We start from the raw sequence: 19,736 nt of genomic DNA, 5'->3' as shown, positions 1-19,736 counted from the left end.
CTGCATAATGCAGAAGAATTAAAATATTTACTAAATAGTAATTATACTTGTTAAAATATGGCATTTTGTATAATTGTAAATGCACTAAAATGCAGAATTAGGACAACCTTTTGAAATGGTTAAACTTATTCGAACACTTCTGACAGAAGTGTGGCAGGTCTGGAGTCTCAGCATTTTCTGAAGTGTGCTTCTGTCATGGTTGAGCGTGAGGAATAAATTGCTCCATGCTTTACCAGACTTGACTGCTTGCTTCCTTTCTTTCATTCATCATTCATTAGTTGCACACATTTAGATTTTGTTTTGTTCTTTTCATGGGCATCCTTTTCACAATGGCCACTCTTTTCCAACACTAAGCGCTCTGCTTTATTTCTGTTTAAGTCAAATACATGTCACAGCATCTGCATGATCTGCACACACTTCACTTGTTTATTTCAGGAAGGGACAAAAAGACATCTTCATCCATGAGCAGGTCCTCCTCCGGTTTTGAGTCAAGCCACCTCCCATCCCCAGAGTACCCTGCCCTCCCCCAAACCCTGACCATCAGCTCTAAAAAGATTTCACTCCAAAGTAAACCTGGATGCCTGCCATGTAGCTCACCACCACTAAGGCCTAAGCACAGCTTAATTCTCATGAGCCCGTCAAAAAGTCATCTTCCCACTGGAACCATTGCTAGGAGCCGGAGCTGCATGGAGCTAAGGAGAAACCCAGCAGCAGATCTGCTGAGGCGGAGCTTCTCCCTGACTGTCCGCTACAAAAAGCAGGAGAGTAAACTCATCGATCCGAAAAGCTGGAATTTAACCCCTAGCGTCAAGATGAAGACTAATCCTCAAAACCATTGTGAGGTCATGTTTCCATCCTCCCAATCTTCAACCGCATCATGTAATTCTCTCTGCAGCACTTTCAACACAGACACGGCAAATGTGTTTGCCCCGGAACATGCAGAAAGAACACAAATCACACACCTCAGCCTGGCTCCCCCAGTCCTAGCAGGAAGGTCAAATCATCCTTTATCGACACCTTCCTTACCAAAGCCCCACCCAGGGCCTGTACCTACAGAGACTGCCTGCATGTACTACACAAACCACATCTCGTCAGATCATAATATGGCTCATTCAGTTTCAGCCAATTCTGAAGCCCGTCGGCTGAAAATGCAAAGAAACAAGAAGACATCCATAAACTCAGTAAATCTGGGTTCCCTGGTCAAAGAAAAGACTCCAGATGCAGGGGATTGATCCCAAAATGGAACCACTTTCTGACAAGGTCATGAACTCAAAAGAACAGTTTACCCTACAGTTTTTTTTTCTCAAAATCTAATTTCCAACAAAATGTCTACATTATTCCAGTCGGATCTAATTTGTAGAGAAGACTGCAACAGAGTCCAACAATTACCCAAGTGGCATCGACTGGCCGTTTATTTTGCATCAAACAAAGCCTTTGTTAATAAATGATTCATTGCTTGATTTACTGTAACTCCGCATTTTCAAACTGTTTTAAGTGTATATTATTTGGATGGAGAAAAAAAAATGTTTATCCATGTAATCCAACAGTAGTGATAGCAATTAATGAAGCACTTGAAAATACTAGATATAATGTAATAGCTATGGTTGAAACAGAAAACTATCAGCAGTTTTAAAGCACAGAGGTATAATTTACAGTAATGACAGAAAGTTGAGCAATTTATTGGTCAATTGCATTCCACTGTGCATTTGTCTTGGATGTTTGCATGAGCGGTTTGTTTCACCTCAGTAAACTATGCACAGTATTTTCCTGTTCATTAATTTAAATAATAAAGGTTTCTTTTACATATATATATGACAGCAGATCTCTTCACTCAAAGGCATTTTAAATTGTTTTAGTAATTTAAAAAGCAGCATTTATTATGTCATGCTTTCATAACCAATACGTTCGAACAATTGTTCATCCAAATACATAATATTTACATACATTTTTCCTGTGTTATTATTTTAAGGTGAGTGTTAGTGGGCACAGAGTTAAAGCAGGATTTAGTGGCAGACTGAGTTCAAAGATTAGCCTGTAGCCGTGTTTCATGAAGGCACTGCCTGACCAGCCCCAGTGCGTCAAGGGCGGTACCCCAGGCGAGGGTGACTCCCCAGCCTCCGTGGCCGTAGTTGTGGACCACAGGCACCATGCGACTCTGCAGCCGCACCAGCTCCTTCTCCACCCTCGGGTTCGTCCTGCTAGGCCTCAGACCCACCCACTTGCTGAGAACTTTAGCTTTGCTGATGGACGGCTCCAGCCTGCTGCAGCGCTCCAGGATGCCTTTTGTGTCGCCTTCGTCCGCTTGTAGTCGCCAGTCCCCCTCCTGCCTGGTGCCGCCCACAGTGACACTGTGTATGCCTGGGTAGATGTAGGTCTTTCCGTCTCCATCTCTGATGAAGTGCTTCAGCCAGGGGGCCTCCACCTTGAGGACCTGGCCTCTGACCGGGTACACCTTGTTGTCACCCACCAGTGTTTTGGAACCCAGACCAGAGCAGTTGATAATGATATCATAGCTGTTGATTAATTCCTCAAGACTGTTGAGTTTCCTCTGTTCCACTAGGCCTCCAGCTTTTCTGAAACTTTACAAAACAGAGTTTATGTTGTTTATAAAGACTGTATTCAGCCGTTCATCTCAGTGGAATCAAAACAAATTGAAATGCAATGATTTGTAAAAATACTAATAAGCCAACACCTTTGACATGATTATAAGAGTTTAACACAGAGGACGACAAACCTCTTCTCGAGCCACGGCAGGTAGCTGGAACATTCACATTTTATGGTGGTGAACGCCTGGCCAAACGTGTGATCTGGAAACCTTTTTAATTCACTGTCAGTCATGACTCGAAAGCCGATCACAAACTCTGACCAGAAGGGCTTCTTATCGGCTGGGATGTCCCTGAAAAGTTGCCAGCTGGAAAAGAAATCAAAACACAAATCACTGGATGCAAAGAGATCTATTTTAATAGTGACATGGCCCATTTTTCTAGACCTTTAATAACATTTGCTACCCAGAGCTCAGCATTACTCCAGCTTCTGGTGAGTGTTTGGATTGAGCAATGGCCAACAGGTGATCAAAGCTGTACTTGAACCAGCGCTTTTGTCTTTCCAAAGGAATATCTGATAAAGAAATAGAGTCAAATCAGTCATTTTCAACATTCAAAACTCATATTCACTGCATCTGTACATATGAAGGATGTGGATAAACAATGAATTTATTATTTACATTAGAAATGAATTTAACCTTGGTAAAATTATGTACTGCCTGCATAACATTTTAAAATATGACACATTACAGTTCGTGGAATGCATTGTCTTAAAGGGAGATTGTTGCACACCTGGAAACTCTGCAGCAAACAGGATCCCAGCAGCTCCATCACTGGTGGTGTCTGGACTGAACTTCTCCGCCAGCAGAGTAACGGAGCAGAAGGGAAGAGCCTCGGCGATGCAGACTGCAGTGGAGAAACCAATCACACCTGCTCCCACCACCACGACTCGAACACTTTTCATCCTGGACAGGCCTGAGTCTTAAACTGGAGGTAGAGAATTGTCAAATGTTACTTGATCGCTGCAAGACCACCTTTGTTATGACTGAAAGTTAATCCACAACTACTAGCCCTATGACCCCTACCTTAACTGACTGGCCAAAGATCAGTAACACACAAACCTACTTCATTGTAACAATGCATCACATAACAAGCATTGTACACCAGGCCAGGGAAGCTCACAACAGCCATAGAAGCTATCAGCGCTGCAGATTGGTCCAGTATTTTGATTCTTGTGTGATTTAAAGTTTAGAGAGCTTTCCTTTGATTTACAGTTGGGTCATTTTGTTGAAGTTTGTATTCAACAATAATCCACAAGCATATAAAGGCAGCATTTCAGTTATTTTTCTCACTGTTACAAATATTAATGCTCATGAATTACCGATAGTTAAATAACAAATTTTGCAGCAGAATGGCCCTTTAAAATTACAATTATTCTTATTGATGCATACACGTGTAAAACTCTTTAATGCAGCAGCTGGTGATGAAGCTAATATTTATATATTGCTGGACAGTTAGAATTGGTACCGATGCATTAGATTTTTGGAAATGGAATTACTCATGATGTAGGTCTACAAATAATGTTATAGTGCAGACAGCCTAAGGACATTTTAAGTGGCTCTTGTGGAATGTTTAACATTACAACTCAACTTGCATATATTAGGATATAACGTGCAATAATGGTATATATGTAGTGCAATATCACAGACAAAATCAAAAACATGCTGTACCAACCATTTACTCTGTGTACATAATTCCATCGTACTCAAAACAGTTTTTAGTAACTGTGCGGCTGACAAATGTTGGAATTTAAAATGTTATATGTGCTTAAAGATTGTGTGTGATTTGCATTATACATTTAAGCTAAAAGGCAAAAGCATTATTTCAACAAATGAAGACATGTTGGTCATGCATTAAGTTTGTTGTTCATGCATTAAGTTATTTTGCAATACTTCTGTTCTATAATATGAGATGTTCTGGTACATTGTGTTATAACCCAGCTCTACTAAATGTGTCAGAAGGAGGATCGATGGTAGAGACTCATCCTGTGTCTGGTTGCAGTTTGTCTTTACAGCCCAGCTGTAAGGGCAGCAAGTCATGTTATCTTTGCTCCGCAGGTCCTGAAAAGGTCATAAACTTTCAGTCACATTCCAACTGAAAGATAACGAATACGCACACGAACATATCACATCACTGTGACCTGGAGACCCCCCCCCCTTAGTGAATGAGACCAGGGGTGCAAGAGCAAAAGAGCCAGACAAATTAGGGGGAGAGCTGTGTTAGCTTGATCGCTGTATTTTGTCTTTAGAATATATTCTACGTAATAAAAAGGATTCACACATCAACATCTGACATTCTGACTATTAATTGACTCACCCCCGAGACCGGAGCAGGATTTAGCTCCAACAATTTGGAAGGCACGGACCCATCCTTGATTAATTGAACAACTATAGGACGAGACGCGTCTCCACATTCAGCCCGGGCACAAGAAAGGTAATTCAGAACCTGTTAATATCAAACCTGCAGTATTGGATTTGTACAAAATCTGAATGTGGAACGTGCCTGTATCCTAATATTGACAAAATTGTGTGATAAGACCCGTGATGTGTAAAATATAGTTGAATTTGGGAAAACGTAGTACTTGCTAAAAATAGGTAGGAAGACGTAGTGCAAGGAGGATATCACCTGCGCGCGGGATCCAAATCCCACCAAACCATTACATACACGAGTCTGGGATCGATGACCTACAGGGACTCCATGCGGACATGATGACGGGGAACAATACGTAGGAAGATAGATACAAATAACAACAAAGCAACAACCTTACATAGCCTACTGAGGGTGATGCAGGGAGCTGCGCACCTCATTAAAAAGAAAAAAGAAAAGAACAGTGATTCAGGCGAAAGTAAACAACATAGTGCAGACTTAGGCCCCCGATACTAGACCCCCTCCCAATCCATCTGCACTTTGAGTAACTTGTCTGAGAGCAGGGAGGTAAGAAAAAGAAGGTCAACCTCCACACCACCTCTGTTGCTTTCTGTATCCCTAACAACAATTAGCGATTCAGTATACAGGTCTATGTTCCCCAAAATGGCAGTGTTTCAGTCGTGGTTCCGTTTGCCAGTCTAGAGTACCGAGGGACGGGGGTATAGACTATGCCAGTCTGTAAAACTCCATGATTTATTCTGTGGTGCTCCATGATTAATGCTGGGACGCTTGTCATTAAATGAAGACATGTTGGTCATGCATTAAGTTTGTTGTTTTGCCATCCTGCTGTTTTATAAGATGTTGTGGTACATTGTGTTGTAACCCAGCTCTACTATTAATTGACTGACCCTGAGACCGGAGTGGAATTATTGTGCTCCAACACAAAGTGTCTAATACTAAAGAAAAATGCAGTTAATGTAGAAACACCTATAATACCCAGAATACCCTGCTTTTCCCGAGGACTGTTTATTTATTCTGTCTTTCAACGACGTGAAGGTCCTAAAGAAAGTCTCTTCAGCGGCGACAACGATTATGAACCAAAGTCCACTGTATACAAATGGCCCGTTTGGTCAGATAATTTGGTGTTTTAAACATAGACTGTATATAGAAATATTAATGGTCTATGGTTTTAAATGAATCTCCAAAAACGTAAAAGGTGATTGTAAAAACGGCATACCATTCAGTCAGTTTACAGAGAAGGAGCACGGTTGGTCCACAGCCTGCGTAAGTCCCGTCAGAATCACACCTCTCGCGATATGCAACTCGCATTCACGCCGTCCGTCCAACGACAGTAGAAGGTAAGGTCCTAAAAGCTCACTATTTTGAATTACACCGCGGTATGTGCGGATATGCTGTAGGGTCCTGCCGCAAACAGAAACGTTACTGAAAGGTAGTTGGAGTAAAACCTTATTTTAGACGCACACTTTGCTATTTCTGCTAACTTTGGCCTTCTTCTGGCTAGCAACCGGATGCATTGTTTGAGACCAAGCGAGTTAGCCTGCTTGTAGTCTCGCATTACCAGAACCTTCCTCCACAGCGTGCTAACCCCATGGTGTCCCCCCCCCCCTTCAACCCCTTCAAGTTGTTCACATCACTGGAGCGTTGGTCTGTAAGAAGTGTGGAGTGGGTTTTCGAGAACAAACACTAGCAAGTAAACTGTATGGATGTGGTAACGGAAGGTACAAAATACACTAAGTTGTAGCTATAGACTATAGTCATGTAGATTACAATAGTGTATGGTCACAAGCTGAAACCAATTATCAATCCGCTCGTAGACAGTATTGACTAATCAGTCGTTTGTCATTTGTATGAGGGGGAAAATGCCAAACACTGTTTCCAGCTTTTCAAAAAATGTGACCATTCTTTTTCTTAAGTTTTTATTTTTTATTTGGGTTTAAGCTGTACAGATAAGCAATTTGATAAGCTCTTTGGCTTATTAATGGAATCTTAACTTGATAGACTACAGTCTTCATTTTCAATTCATCTGTTACCCACCAGGTAAGACAAGTAATTGTGAGAAATGTCCATACTTTTCTATCTTATTATATTCCAACCAACAGTTTAAACCCCAAAGATAATTACTTCATAATGATACAAAACAGAAAAGGATGCCATTTTCTTTTTTAAATTCACTTAAAATGGTAAATTGATTATCAAAATTGTTGATTCATTTTCCATTGATCTACCAAGCATTGCAGCACTAAATAAACTACAGCAATAATTATTCGTTCCACCCCTTAAACAAGATTATTTGCTTTGTTTTCACATAATTTTTTTAAAATGGCAATGCATTGATTTAGTAGAAGTAAAAGTAATGTATTTTTCTTCCTCTGTCTTATGCACTGTAAACCTGTTTTAACTGAGAGTTGCTTTTCATTGCCTGCAGGAACAGAAAGGATTGATTTGAGGGGAAGATGTCTCAGAAAGTAACAGCTGGGACCTCATCACTCATGGCCCTCCATTCAGATTCACATAAGCAGAGCATCCTGAGCAAATTCGACAAGCTCAGGAAAAGAGACCTTCTGTGCGACATCACTCTTGTTGTGGAAAACGTGCACTTTAAGGCGCACAAAGCCCTGCTGGCAGCAAGCAGCGAGTACTTTTCCCTCATGTTCATGGCAGAAGATCAGATCAGTCAGTCGACCTACCGGCTGGATGGCATGGCAGCTGCGATGTTTGCAGCAGTGCTGGAGTTCATCTACAGCGCCCAGGTGTCTGTGGAGGAGAGCGCCACTGAGCAGCTTCTGGCCATGGCTCACATTATGGAGGTAAACGATCTTGTCAAGGTGCTCAATGAAATCACACACTCTGCTGCAGTGGTTAGAGGCAAGGAGGTAAAGGCTGACGTAACCCTGGTACCAGATCAGCCGAAACGCAAAAGAGGGCGGCCAAAGAAAATAGAACTTGTAACAGAGCTGGAGGGGACAAGGGCACCATGTGAAAGCTCAGAGGAGGTACTGGTTGGAGATATGGACTGTGATTCTACAGTAACTGAGTCACAAGCTAAAGACGATGCAGATTACAAGCCAGAAGACCACCAGAGCCGGCAGAGCAAACGCAAAATCAGGCCACCTGTGAAATACAAGAGCTACAAGGTGGTCAGTGACACAGCAGTAAGCAAAGAGCCTGGGAAAAAAGGCAGGAAAAGGAAATACCCAAACACTGAGGCCCGCTGCGAAGACTGTGGCAAAGTGTTCAAAAATCACCTCTTTTTAAAGATTCACCAGAGGACTCATACAGGTAATCTGCCTTGTGAGTTGTGAGTCAGATACATTTTGTGTGGCCTCTCAACGTGACATGAATTCATTATTATATTTGAATCATCCCCAGAACGTTTACTACTTTCCCTTTCGTTTTCTTAAAGAAGTCATAGTATAATGTCATTTAAGAAGTCATAGTATGGCATAAAAAGTCATAGTACGTCACAAAGCAAAAAAGTCACAGTACAGTTTGCCATCAAAATGCTATAAAAAAGTAATTAATCATATTAACATGTCATAGTACAATTTTAGAAAGGCACACTATGTCACAAAATGTCCTAAAACATTTTATAATATAGTATGCACTAAAAAATAAAATTCCTAGTATAGTACCGGTACATACAGGTGATAAAACACTTACTACCTGTATATACACCAAAACACTTCACTGTATTTAATTGGTGTTTTTTTTTCCCCAAGGAGAGAAGCCTTTTCAGTGCCTGGTTTGTGGAAAGGGTTTTACCCAGAAGCATACTTTGCTGGTTCACCAGCACACGCACACTGGAGAAAAGCCATATGTCTGCACCGTCTGCTCCAAAGCACTCTCCACCAAACACTCCCTACAAGAGCACATGAACCTCCATAAAGGTAGAGTCTGACAAAGTTAATCATGTTAGTTCCTCAATTGGTATACTTGGTCACACCTAGGGGTGGGAATCACAGTGTTCCTCAGGATAAACAGTACATGGCTCACGATACCGATAATATCATGATACAGCAATGCTGCAATAATCAATATATTACTAGACAATCCTATAATGATACATCACAATATCAGTCTAACAATGAATACCAAATGCTCTTGACAAGGTTAAGTGAAGGATTTCTCTCTTAAATCACTGCAAGTCCAAACTGTTAGAAAACTGCACAGGTTTTTCAGTCTGTAAATTAACTGTGTGTGTGTGTGTGTGTGTGTGAGAGAGACACTTGACTGACTGACTGCTCTGGGATACCCAGTGAACTTTGGGTTTGGATTTGGGAGCAGTTTGGACATTGCATATTGTATATAAAAACTAAACGGCCAAATAACAAAGGTTGAAGGAAAAAAAGGACGTCAAACTGCAGGCGCATCACGCTGTTGACAGACTGTTGACACACTGTGTACAGCGGGAGGGGCAAGCAACGTTCCGAAGCAATGTTCCAAATATGGCCTGTTCCAGTCATAGTTTGAACAAGCGCTGTACTAATCTGTAATAAGTCTGCTCAAGTTTCCCTCATTCATGTGTTGCGCTCCAAGTTGATTTGAATACTTTCTCTTTTATTTCCATAAAAAAGTCATAGAATAATAGAAGTCACAGTACAGTTTGGCATCAAACTGCCATACAAAGTATGGCATAGGGGCAGGGAAATGTATGTAGAGCTTTTATTAATTAAAAATTGATATTTGGCACCAGCATATCGATTATCGCATAAAGGACAAGTATATATTGCTGCATTGGTAATTTGGCCCACCCATATTTACACCCTGTGTATAATATTTTCTGATGATTGCTATTTTCTCACCCTTTAATGCATCCATCATAAATGTGCATAAATATTAAATGTAAACTGTTTTAAGTTAGTTTACAAGGGACTGTATTTGAAAAAAACCAATAAGCACACAGATAAGCTCATATTACAACAGCCCATTTAATAAGATTGACAATTAAAACAGATTTTTCAGACAACCAATTAACAGTGATGACTTTTTAAAATGTATTCCCGTTAATCATCTCTATGATCTATCAATGTCTTGTTCTCTACTGCACTACAATAAATAATTTCTTTTAACCTGCATCCTTAGAAGACAAATCCTTCAGCTGTGATAAATGTGGAAAGACGTTCACTCAGAAGAGGCAACTTCGAAGCCATTACAGAGTTCATACAGGTGAGAACCGCAGCAGGTTACTTCTAACATAGACCCTCTGAAGCCTAAATAATGGATTCTTTATTCTGGTCTTTAATTTATAGGCAAATCTTGCCAGAATGTGCTAAGTGTCATCACAAGTTTATGGACACAGCTCAGCTGAAAAAGCACCTGAGAACTCATACAGGTAAAGTCAGACAAGCTAATAAAAGTAATAATGCTGTGAAACTGATATCTGTAAAAGTGGAAGCACTTAGTGACATGTATATTACTCTTACAGGGGAGAAGCCTTTTACTTGTGAGATTTGTGGAAAGTGTTTTTCAGCCAAAAGCACTCTGCAGACTCATATCAGAATTCACAGGTGAGAAATACAGTGCCTTGCGAAAGTATTCGGCCCCCTTGAACTTTTCAACCTTTTGACACATTTCAGGCTTCAAACATAAAGCTTTATAAAGATATACAAATTTTATTTTTTGTGAAGAATCACCAACAAGTGGGACACAATTGTGAAGTGGAACAAAATCTATTGGATATTTTAAACTTTTTTTAGCAAATAAAAAACTGAAAAGTGGTGCGTGCAAAATGATTCGGCCCCTTTACTTTCAGTGCAGCAAACTCAGTCCAGAAGTTCAGCGAGGATCTCTGAATGATCCAATGTTGTCCTAAATGACTGATGGTGCTAAATAGAATCCACCTGTGTGTGATCAAGTCTCTGTATAAATGCACCTCCTCTGTGATAGTCTCAGGGTTCTGTTGAAAGCGCAGAGAGCATCATGAAGACCAAGGAACACACCAGGCAGGTCCGTAATACTGTTGTGGAGAAGTTTAAAGCCGGATTTGGATACAAAAAGATTTCCCAAGCTGTAAACATCCCAAGGAGCACTGTGCAAGCGATCATTTAGAAATGGAAGGAGTATCAGCCCACTGCAAATCTCCCAAAGACCTGGCCGTCCCTGTAAACTTTCAGCTCAGACAAGGAGAAGACTGATCAGAGATGCAGCCAAGAGGCCCATGATCACTCTGGATGAACTGCAGAGAACTACAGCTGAGGTGGGAGAGTCTGTCCATAGGACAACAATCAGTCGTACACTGCACAAATCTGGCCTTCATGGAAGAGTGGCAAGAAGAAAGCCATTTCTCAAAGATATCCATAAAAAGTCTCGTCTAAAGTTTGCCACAAGCCACCTGGAGAACACACAAACATGTGGAAGAAGGTGCTCTGGTCAGATGAAACCAAAATCAAACTTTTGGCACAATGCGAAACGATATGTTTGGCGTAAAAGCAACACAGCTCATCACCCTCAACACACCATCCCCACTGTCAAACATGGTGGTGGCAGCATCATGGTTTGGGCCTGCTTTTCTTCAGCAGGGACAGGGAAGATGGTTCAAATTGAGGGGAAGATGGATGCAGCCAAATACAGGACCATTCTGGATGAAAACCTGTTGGAGTCTGCAAAAGACCTGAAACTGGGACGGAGATTTATCTTCCAACAAGACAATGATCCCAAACATACAGCAAAATCTACAAAGGAATGGTTCACAAATAAACGTATCCAGGTGTTAGAATGGCCAAGTCAAAGTCCAGACCTGAATCCAACCGAGAATCTGTGGAAAGAACTGAAAACTGCTGTTCACAAACGCTCTCCATCCAACCTCACTGAGCTCCAGCTGTTTTGCAGGAAGAATGGGCAAGAATTTCAGTCTCTCGATGTGCAGAACTGATAGAGACATACCCCAAGCAACTTGCAGCTGGAATCACAGCAAAAGGTGGCTCTACAAAGTATTAACGCAAGGGGGCCCAATCATTTTGCACGCACCACTTTTCAGTTTTTTATTTGCTAAAAAAGTTTAAAATATCCAATAGATTTCATTCCACTTCACAATTGTGTCCCACTTGTTGGTGATTCTTCTCAAAAAATAAAAATGTTATATCTTTATGTTTGAAGCCTGAAATGTGTCAAAAGGTTGAAAAGTTCAAGGGCGCCGAATACTTTCGCAAGGCACTGTATATTTTATGTATTTAGTAAATATTGTTTATCATTTAACAGCTTTAATTGATTCACAGTGCTACTAATCAAAGATGAACATTCAATCAACAAAATTTGAGCCAGTTTTTTTTTTTTTAACTAGAAAATGCATTTCCTGCAGAAAATGTTTCTGAATGCTGAGGAGAAGCTAAATTGTTAAAGCTTAACTGGATTTTGTGCATAATTGCATAACAAGAAGGTGAAGATGTAAGAAAAGTGGGAATGCTTTTAAAAAGTATAATTTTTATTGAAATGTTGAATAATACCAATAATGTAAAAAGCAGTCGCTACATTGAACTGTTGGTTAAAATGTGTAAGAAGATGAAGGTGAAATGAAATGGTTCTAATTAAAAGAATGTATGTATGTACAGTTGTCTTCAGAATAATACCAGTGTGTTTAAACAAGTGAATAAGGCTCATAATCCTTAGAATATAGAATGTATTGTATATAAGCACTGCCGTTGTATTCCATGCGTAATGTACACTTATTTACGTTTGATTGCTACCTTCTTACTATTCCCATTGACCTCATGTGTAGAATGTCGAAAAAGGGATTTTAAAAAGTCATATTATGGGATGTTGAAAAAAGTGATTAAAAAAGGCATAGTATAGTATGTCAAAAAAAGTGATAATAAACCATGGTATAGTATGTCGGAAAAAAAATGATTAAAAAAAGCCACAATGTAGTAGGTCTAAAAAATTAATAAAAAGGCATAGTATAGCATGTCAAAAAAAGTGATTAAAAGGCATAGAATAGCATGTGGAAAAAAAAGTCATCGCATAGCATGTCAGGAAAAGTGATAAAGAAGCCATAGTACAGTATGTTGAAAAAAGTGATTAAAAAGGCAAAATACAGTATGTTGAAAAAAAGTCATAGTATGTCAAAAAAAAGTGATCAAAAAAAGCCTAAGTATAGTATGTCAAAAAAGTGATAAAAAGGCATTCTATGTTGAAAAAGTGATTTAAAAAAAAAAAAAAGCCAAAGAATAGTATGTCTAAAAAGCCATAGTATAGTAGCTCTAAAAATGGCATAGTATACTATGTTGATAAAAGTCATAGTGGAGTATGTTGGGAAAAGTGATTTAAAAAAGCCATAGTATAGTATGTTGGAAAAAATGACAAAAAAAGGCATAGTGTAGTATGTCTAAAACAGTGATAAAAAAGCCATAGTACATATCGAAAATATAAGGTCGAAAGTCTAAATGCAAATATATAGTCGAAAACCATAGATAGTATTAAAAGGCATAAAAGCATGTACAGAAAGTCATAAAACTCCCCAATTATAGTATGTAAAAAAATTGATAAAAAGCCATAGTATAGTATTTCTAAGAAGGCATAAAAAAGCTATAGTATAAAAAGTCAAACGCCATAGTATAGTATGTTGGAAAAAGTGATTTAAAAAAAGCCATAGTATAGTATGTCTAAAGTCATAAAAAAGCCATCGTTTAGTATGTCTAAAAAAGTGATAAAAGGCATAGTATAGTATGTCGGAAAAAAGGCAAGTATAATAGGTCTAAAAATGGCATAATATAGGATGTCAAAAAAGGTCACAAAAAAGGCATAGTATAGTATGTTGAAAGAATGGCATGGTGTGATAGGTCTAAAAACGGCATAGTATACTATGTTGAAAAAAAGTGAATAAAAGGCATAGTATAGTGGGTTAAAAAAAGGCATGAAAAACCATAGTAAAATATGTATAACAAAGAAATTTAAAAAGCCTTTTGGGTCCAGGAAGGCATAAAAAAGACTAGTATGAAGGTCAAAAACGCCAAAAATAGTATGTTGGAAAAAATGAGAAAAAAAATTAGTAAGAAGGCAAAAACAGAAAAAAAAGCCTTAGTATAGTGTATGTAAAAAAAAGCCATGACAGTATGTTTAAAAAAAGGGTTTTAAAAAAAGCTAATAATGCTCTAAAAGGGCAAATATACTATGTTAAAGTCATAAAAAACGTTGTTTGTATGCAGGAAAAAATGATTTTTAAAAAAAAAAAGGATAGTTTGCATGTGAAAAAAGCCATAGTAAATAGGTCTAAAAATTATAAAAAGGGATGTAAGTAGGTCTAAAAAAAGATAAAAAAGGTAGTATAGATTTTTAAAAAAAAATTAAAATAGAGGAAAAGTGAAAAAAAAGCCAAAAACAGGTTGAAAAAAAGATTAAAAAGTTTTGTATTTGAAAAAACCAGAGTATAGTATGTTTAAAAATGTACAAAGATGTATGTTGAAAAAAGTGATAAAAAGCCACATTTTGATGTAAATAAAAGGGTTAAAAAAAAAATTTGGGTGTCAAAAAAACATGAAAAAAAACACAAAAAAATGATAAAAACAAGTATAGTATGTCAAAAAAAATGAAAAGCCAAATATAGTATTCAAAAAGTTCTAAAAAGGAGTTGGGGTTGAAAAAAGGGATAAAACTTGGTTTATAAAAATATAACGAAAAGTATAAGTGGGGGGAAAAGAAGGAATATGACCTATACATAGAGTCAAGTATAGACTATATGGCTTTTTAAAAATTTTAAAAAGCATAGAAATAGTTTAAAAAAAATGTAAAAAGCCTAGTAATTTTTTTTTTTTTTTTTTTTTTTTTTTTTTTTTTATTAAAAAAAAAAAGATAGATGTAAAAAAAAATGCCCCTAGTGAGTTTTCTATAAAAGTGATTAAAAAACCCTGCTATGTTTTTGAAAAATGAAAAAGCCTAGATGTTGTCAAAACATTAAAAAGTTAGTAAGTAGTCGAAAAAAAAGATAGATTATAGATTGAATGTTTTAAAAAATGTTTAAAAACCAAGTATAGATTTCCCAAAAAACCCCCCCCTAGTATAAAAACGTCAAAAAAAAATGAAAAAAAAGCCTGTATAGTAGCGAAAAAAACCATTTGTTGTCAGAAAAAGTGAAATAACCCTAATTGGTTGTTGGAAAAAGTGATTTTAAAAAAAAACCAAGTACAGTATGTCTAAAAAAATCAAATAAAAAGGGGGAGTATGCCTTTTAACACTTTTTGACATCCCATAATGTGGCTTTTTATCCTTTTTTTTAAACGTACAATACTCTAGCTTTTTACAACATAGTGTATATATATATATATATATACTTTGCCTTTTTATCACTTTATTCAACATACTATGGCTTTTTTAATTATTTTTCAATATCCCATAAAATGGCTTTTTATCACTTTTTTTAACATACTATTCTATGGTTTTCATTAATTCTTTCGACATACTTTACCCTGAGCCACATCCGGCCCACGTGAGATCATTGGCAAGATAGCAATCAAACGTAAATAAATGTACATCATGCATGGATTTTTGTTTTGTTTTTGTGCGAACTTTTGCAGTTTTTCTTTCACCTTATGTGCCAAGAACTACCCACTATCCCAACTGCTCTACTGGCATATTTGACATCTTCATTTTCACCGTTGGACCTTAAAATTCAACATCCCTTGTGAGGTTTGAACCCAGAACCACTGAGTTCTATGACCAGCTTTTGTCTTATGTGCCACGAACTATCCTCTACCCCGACTTTTCTGCATACCATACCATGACTTTGATCAACATACTATGGCTTTTTTTATCTCACGTTTTCCGACATACTATACAATGGCATTTTTAGACACGCGTATACATAGCTTTTTAACACTTTTTTTCAACACAATAAATATTTATGTATATATATTATGCCTTTTTTAATCACTTTTTGACATGCTATGGCTTTTATCACTTTTTCCAACATACCTTATCATGGCTTATCACTTTTTTGACATCCTATACTATGGCTTTTTTCCGACATACTATATTTTTATCACTTTTTTCAACATACTATAGTATGTCTTTTTTTGACATACTATACTATGGCTTTTTTATCACTTTTTCCAACATACCATATTATGGCTTATTATAAATTCTTTTCAACATACTATATACTATGGCTTTTTTTATCACTTTTTCATACATACCATGCTATGGCTTATTGTCACTTTTTTTTCCACATACTATACTATGGCTTTTTTCTCTTTTTTCAACATACTGGACTATGGCTTTTTTCTCTTTTTTTAACATAGTATGGCTTTTTTAATGACTTTTTTGACATACTATACTATGGCTTATTATGACATGCTATTCTATACATTTTTTACGACGTACTGTACTATGGCTTTTTATCACTTTTTTCGACATACCATACTATGGCTTTTTATCACTTTTTCCGACATACTATACTATGGCTTTTTATCACTTTTTTAGACATACTATATCATGACATTTTTAGACCTATAATACTATGGCTTTTTTCCGACATACTATATTTTTATCACTTTTTTCAACATACTATAGTATGTCTTTTTTTGACATACTATACTATGTCTTTTTTATCACTTTTTCCAACATACCATATTATGTCTTATTATAAATTTTTTTCGACATACTATACTATGGCTTTTTTTATGACTTTTTCATACATACCATGCTATGGCTTATTGTCACTTTTTTTCCACACATACTATACTATGGCTTTTTTCTCTTTTTCAACATACTGGACTATGGCTTTTTTTCTCTTTTTTTTCGACATACTATACTAAGGCTTTTATAGACTTTCGACATACTATGCCTTTTTTGGACTTTGTTTAACATAGTATGGCTTTTTTAATGACTTTTTTGCCCCTTTTACTATACCCTTTTTATACTTTTTGGGACTACAAAAGGGCTTTTTTAGACTTTTTAAAATACTTATAGGTTTTTTTTTTCAACAAAAAAATACTTTTTTTTTTTTTTTTAAAATTTCCCTCTAATGGCTTTTCATAACTTTGTAAAAAAACACTGCTATGCCTTTTTTAAAACCTTTTTATCCCAACTTTCCAAACTTTATTACTAGCTTTTTCATTTTTCCGACATCCCAAACTATGCCATTTTTAGACATACAAATTTAGGGCCTTGTTTATCTTTTATTTGAATTTTTATGTTTTTTCCCCACTTTTTCATACTACCTTACTGGCTTTAGACATGCTTTTCTAATTTTTTTTGCTTTTCCGACAATATCTATGGTTTTTCATTTTTCCGAAACCATATTTGGGTTTTTTTATCACTTTTTTCGACTACAACAGGTTTATTTTTCCGCCCTTTAAAAAAAATATGTTTTTTACATTTTTTTCCCGACATAAGTTTATTTCACTTTTTTTGAAATTATGGCTTTTTATGACAGCTACTAGTTTTTTTATCATTTTTTAAACAACAAAACTATTACATTTTTTGAATATAAACATGGTTAAAAACCATCTTTCTATGCTTTTTTTATGATTTTTTTCAAAACTTAACTTTCATTTTTCGACATACTTACTATGGCTTTTTAATTTTTTCGACATACTATAATAGGTTTTTTAATACTTTTTTTGACTACAGTAAAAAGTTTTTTTTTATTTTTAGAGTACTTTCTTGCCTTTTTTTTTATCATTTTTTTAAACTTTCTGACTATTTTTTTTCACATGCTTACATTTTTTTTGACTTTTCCGAATACTATGCCGTTTTTTAGCCCCTCTATAAAATGCCTTTTTTTTTTTTCTACATCCCTTTTTTTATCACTATTTTCGACAAGCTGGGCAGTTTTAGAACTTTTTTTCAATGATTTTTTTCGAAAACTATACTAGAAAAAAAAAACGGATTTTTATAGTATTTTTTTTTTTTCGAATATATACTATGTTTTTTTTTTTTTTTTTTGTTTTTTTTTGACGGGACTAGTATGGTTTAATCCTTTATTGAATGGTTTTTTCCAAAATGTCAACAAAGGTTTAGTTCAATTAGAGTCAAAAAAAAGGGCAAAAAAAAAAACCCAATAGTAAAAAAAAAGTGTTAAAAAAAACATAGTGTAAGGGATAGTACATATCAAATTTAAAGATACAATTGTTTTTTTTTTTTTTTTTTCCCCAAGTGCTCAATGACATACCCATTATATATGTAAAACTTTTTTTGAGAGAAAAATGCAGATGAGAAACGGTGCTGTCTTCTTCCTCCACGCGGGGTTCCCGAGTGTCTCCTTGGGGGGCAGCTCTGTTCTTAGGTGTGTGAGAATATTTTCCCCCTCTGGGAAAAAAAAAAAAAAAAAAAAGTGTAATTTAAAAAAAAAAAAAACCAATATGTATGTTGAAAAAAATCAAAAAGAGCAAAGCCCTTTATAAAACACTTATGTGATCCTTGTCAATATAAAAAAGCCCCTTTTTTTTTTTAAAATTTTTAAAAGTATTTTTTTAGAGGGGAGAAGCCAACAACGCAGATCGCAACAAAAACCTTTCAGACCCAGTGCGAGACGGCGGAAAGTTCCCCCCATCAGGGGGAAAAAAACCCTTCAGTGTCTTTCTGTGGCCTGGTTTACCGCCGGGCAATTGAACACACACACCCAAATTACAACAAGGGGAGAGCGCTACAACAAAGCTATTAGATTCTCTGCGCCAAAGAGCCACGGGGGAGGGGGACAACCCCGCGCTGCAGCGTACCAGCTGCCCCCCACCCCTTTAACGGAGATCCAGGGTGGGAGGGGAAAGGGACAACATAATTTTTTGGCCGGGGGAGAAAAGGATGCATCACACCCCCACCCGGGGGGGGGCGGGGGGAAATCGCAACCCCGACTCCCCTCTACCAGTCGTCGGAAACGAGCAGAACGTGGTTTTTTGGGGGTGGTTTCGGGGCCCGGGCTGGGTGGACCGGGACCCCTCGGGTTCAGACTTTTCAGTTTGCTGCAGGGCCAGATGAGCCACCAGCCGGAGCAGATGCACGTCCTCACGCTCAGTAAAGAGGCGATGGAGCAGCTACGGGCCCAGCACAGTGCCCCGCACACCCTTCAGATAGCACAACGGGCGGGCCAGCAGCTGCAGGTGATGCACCAGCCCGTCCAGCAGCCCGCTGTGGGCAGGGAGCACACACACAGCCAGGCCATTCACATCAGCAGCGAGAGCAGCCAGCCCATCTCCATCAGCCAGACCAGCGAGCAGATGTCCAGCCACCACATCCAGGGACAGACATTCCAGATCCAGGCAGGGACCGTCTCCTACCTGTACACCACCGGGCTGCCGCAGGAGAGCTGAGGGTGCGCCAGAGCTGCCAAATGATAATGCTGCTACGGTAAACATTAATAGCTAACCAAATTTATAGAATCAAGTTTTACTTGAAATATGAAACATGTTCTGTCAACCATTTCCCAAAGCATACCATAATTAGTTTTTGCTGTACTTGGCATACCAAAAAACAGCAGGCTGGGATGGCCTCAACACAGCTCTCACTTACCAGTCCCCAATACAAGAAATACTTACTTTTTTTTTTCCCCCATGGCCACATCCAAGGGGAAGTAAAAAATTTAACCCAATTGATTTTAAATTCTGCATGTTTCCGCCATTTAAATTGTTATTTTTTTTCGCTGTACTGGACATGAAAAACCCAAAGGTTGGGTAAATGCATTAATTTAAACTAAAAGGGGCCCAAAACAAGGTTTAGGAAAATGGTTTGCAGCAAAATTAATTTCAAACCATTTGTAGAAGAAAAAATGTCAGTATTTCTTGATCAAATTCATGGACACAATACAGTGTTTTACTAAGA

General features: G+C 37.5%; 3 protein-coding genes across 6 annotated transcripts in view; 2 read left to right on the top strand and 1 right to left on the bottom strand.

Moving 5' to 3' along the window:
- sash1b (SAM and SH3 domain containing 1b) overlaps positions 1–1,812 on the top strand; it is a 53,021-nt gene extending 51,209 nt beyond the window's left edge. For all 3 annotated transcript variants that reach the window (XM_032500813.1, XM_032500814.1, XM_032500815.1), the window contains one exon: positions 436–1,812. In XM_032500813.1, the coding sequence (XP_032356704.1) occupies positions 436–1,232 (797 nt within the window). In that variant the 3' untranslated portion in view covers positions 1,233–1,812. The remainder of the gene's footprint in view (positions 1–435) is intronic.
- Positions 1,304–6,288, bottom strand: ddo (D-aspartate oxidase). 2 transcript variants are annotated; one of them, XM_032500876.1, is made up of 5 exons: positions 6,208–6,288; positions 3,336–3,530; positions 3,009–3,117; positions 2,735–2,911; positions 1,391–2,579 (listed from the first exon to the last, which is right to left on the bottom strand). In XM_032500876.1, the coding sequence occupies exons 2-5, from the start codon at positions 3,505–3,507 to the stop codon at positions 2,021–2,023; spliced, it is 1,017 nt and encodes a 338-aa protein (XP_032356767.1). In that variant the 5' UTR covers positions 3,508–3,530; positions 6,208–6,288; the 3' UTR covers positions 1,391–2,020. The 2 variants fall into 2 exon arrangements, with proteins under 2 accessions (XP_032356768.1, XP_032356767.1); XM_032500877.1 differs by lacking the exon at positions 3,009–3,117 and having other exon boundaries at positions 1,304–2,579; positions 6,208–6,250.
- zbtb24 (zinc finger and BTB domain containing 24) lies at positions 6,137–19,732 on the top strand. The gene is given in 10 exon segments (XM_032500915.1): positions 6,137–6,328; positions 7,417–8,270; positions 8,711–8,878; positions 10,074–10,173; positions 10,241–10,323; positions 10,417–10,498; positions 18,399–18,440; positions 18,442–18,672; positions 18,674–18,860; positions 18,863–19,732. Coding segments are annotated over 9 exon segments (2,085 nt in total). The 5' UTR covers positions 6,137–6,328; positions 7,417–7,444; the 3' UTR covers positions 19,229–19,732.
- Positions 19,733–19,736: the final 4 nt, after the last annotated feature.

The sequence above is a fragment of the Etheostoma spectabile genome, chromosome 20 (assembly GCF_008692095.1).
Source record: "Etheostoma spectabile isolate EspeVRDwgs_2016 chromosome 20, UIUC_Espe_1.0, whole genome shotgun sequence".
NCBI classification, from domain to species: Eukaryota; Metazoa; Chordata; class Actinopteri; order Perciformes; family Percidae; genus Etheostoma; species Etheostoma spectabile.
Note: the sequence above shows the minus strand (reverse complement) of the source record. Positions and strands in the feature narration are given on the sequence as shown.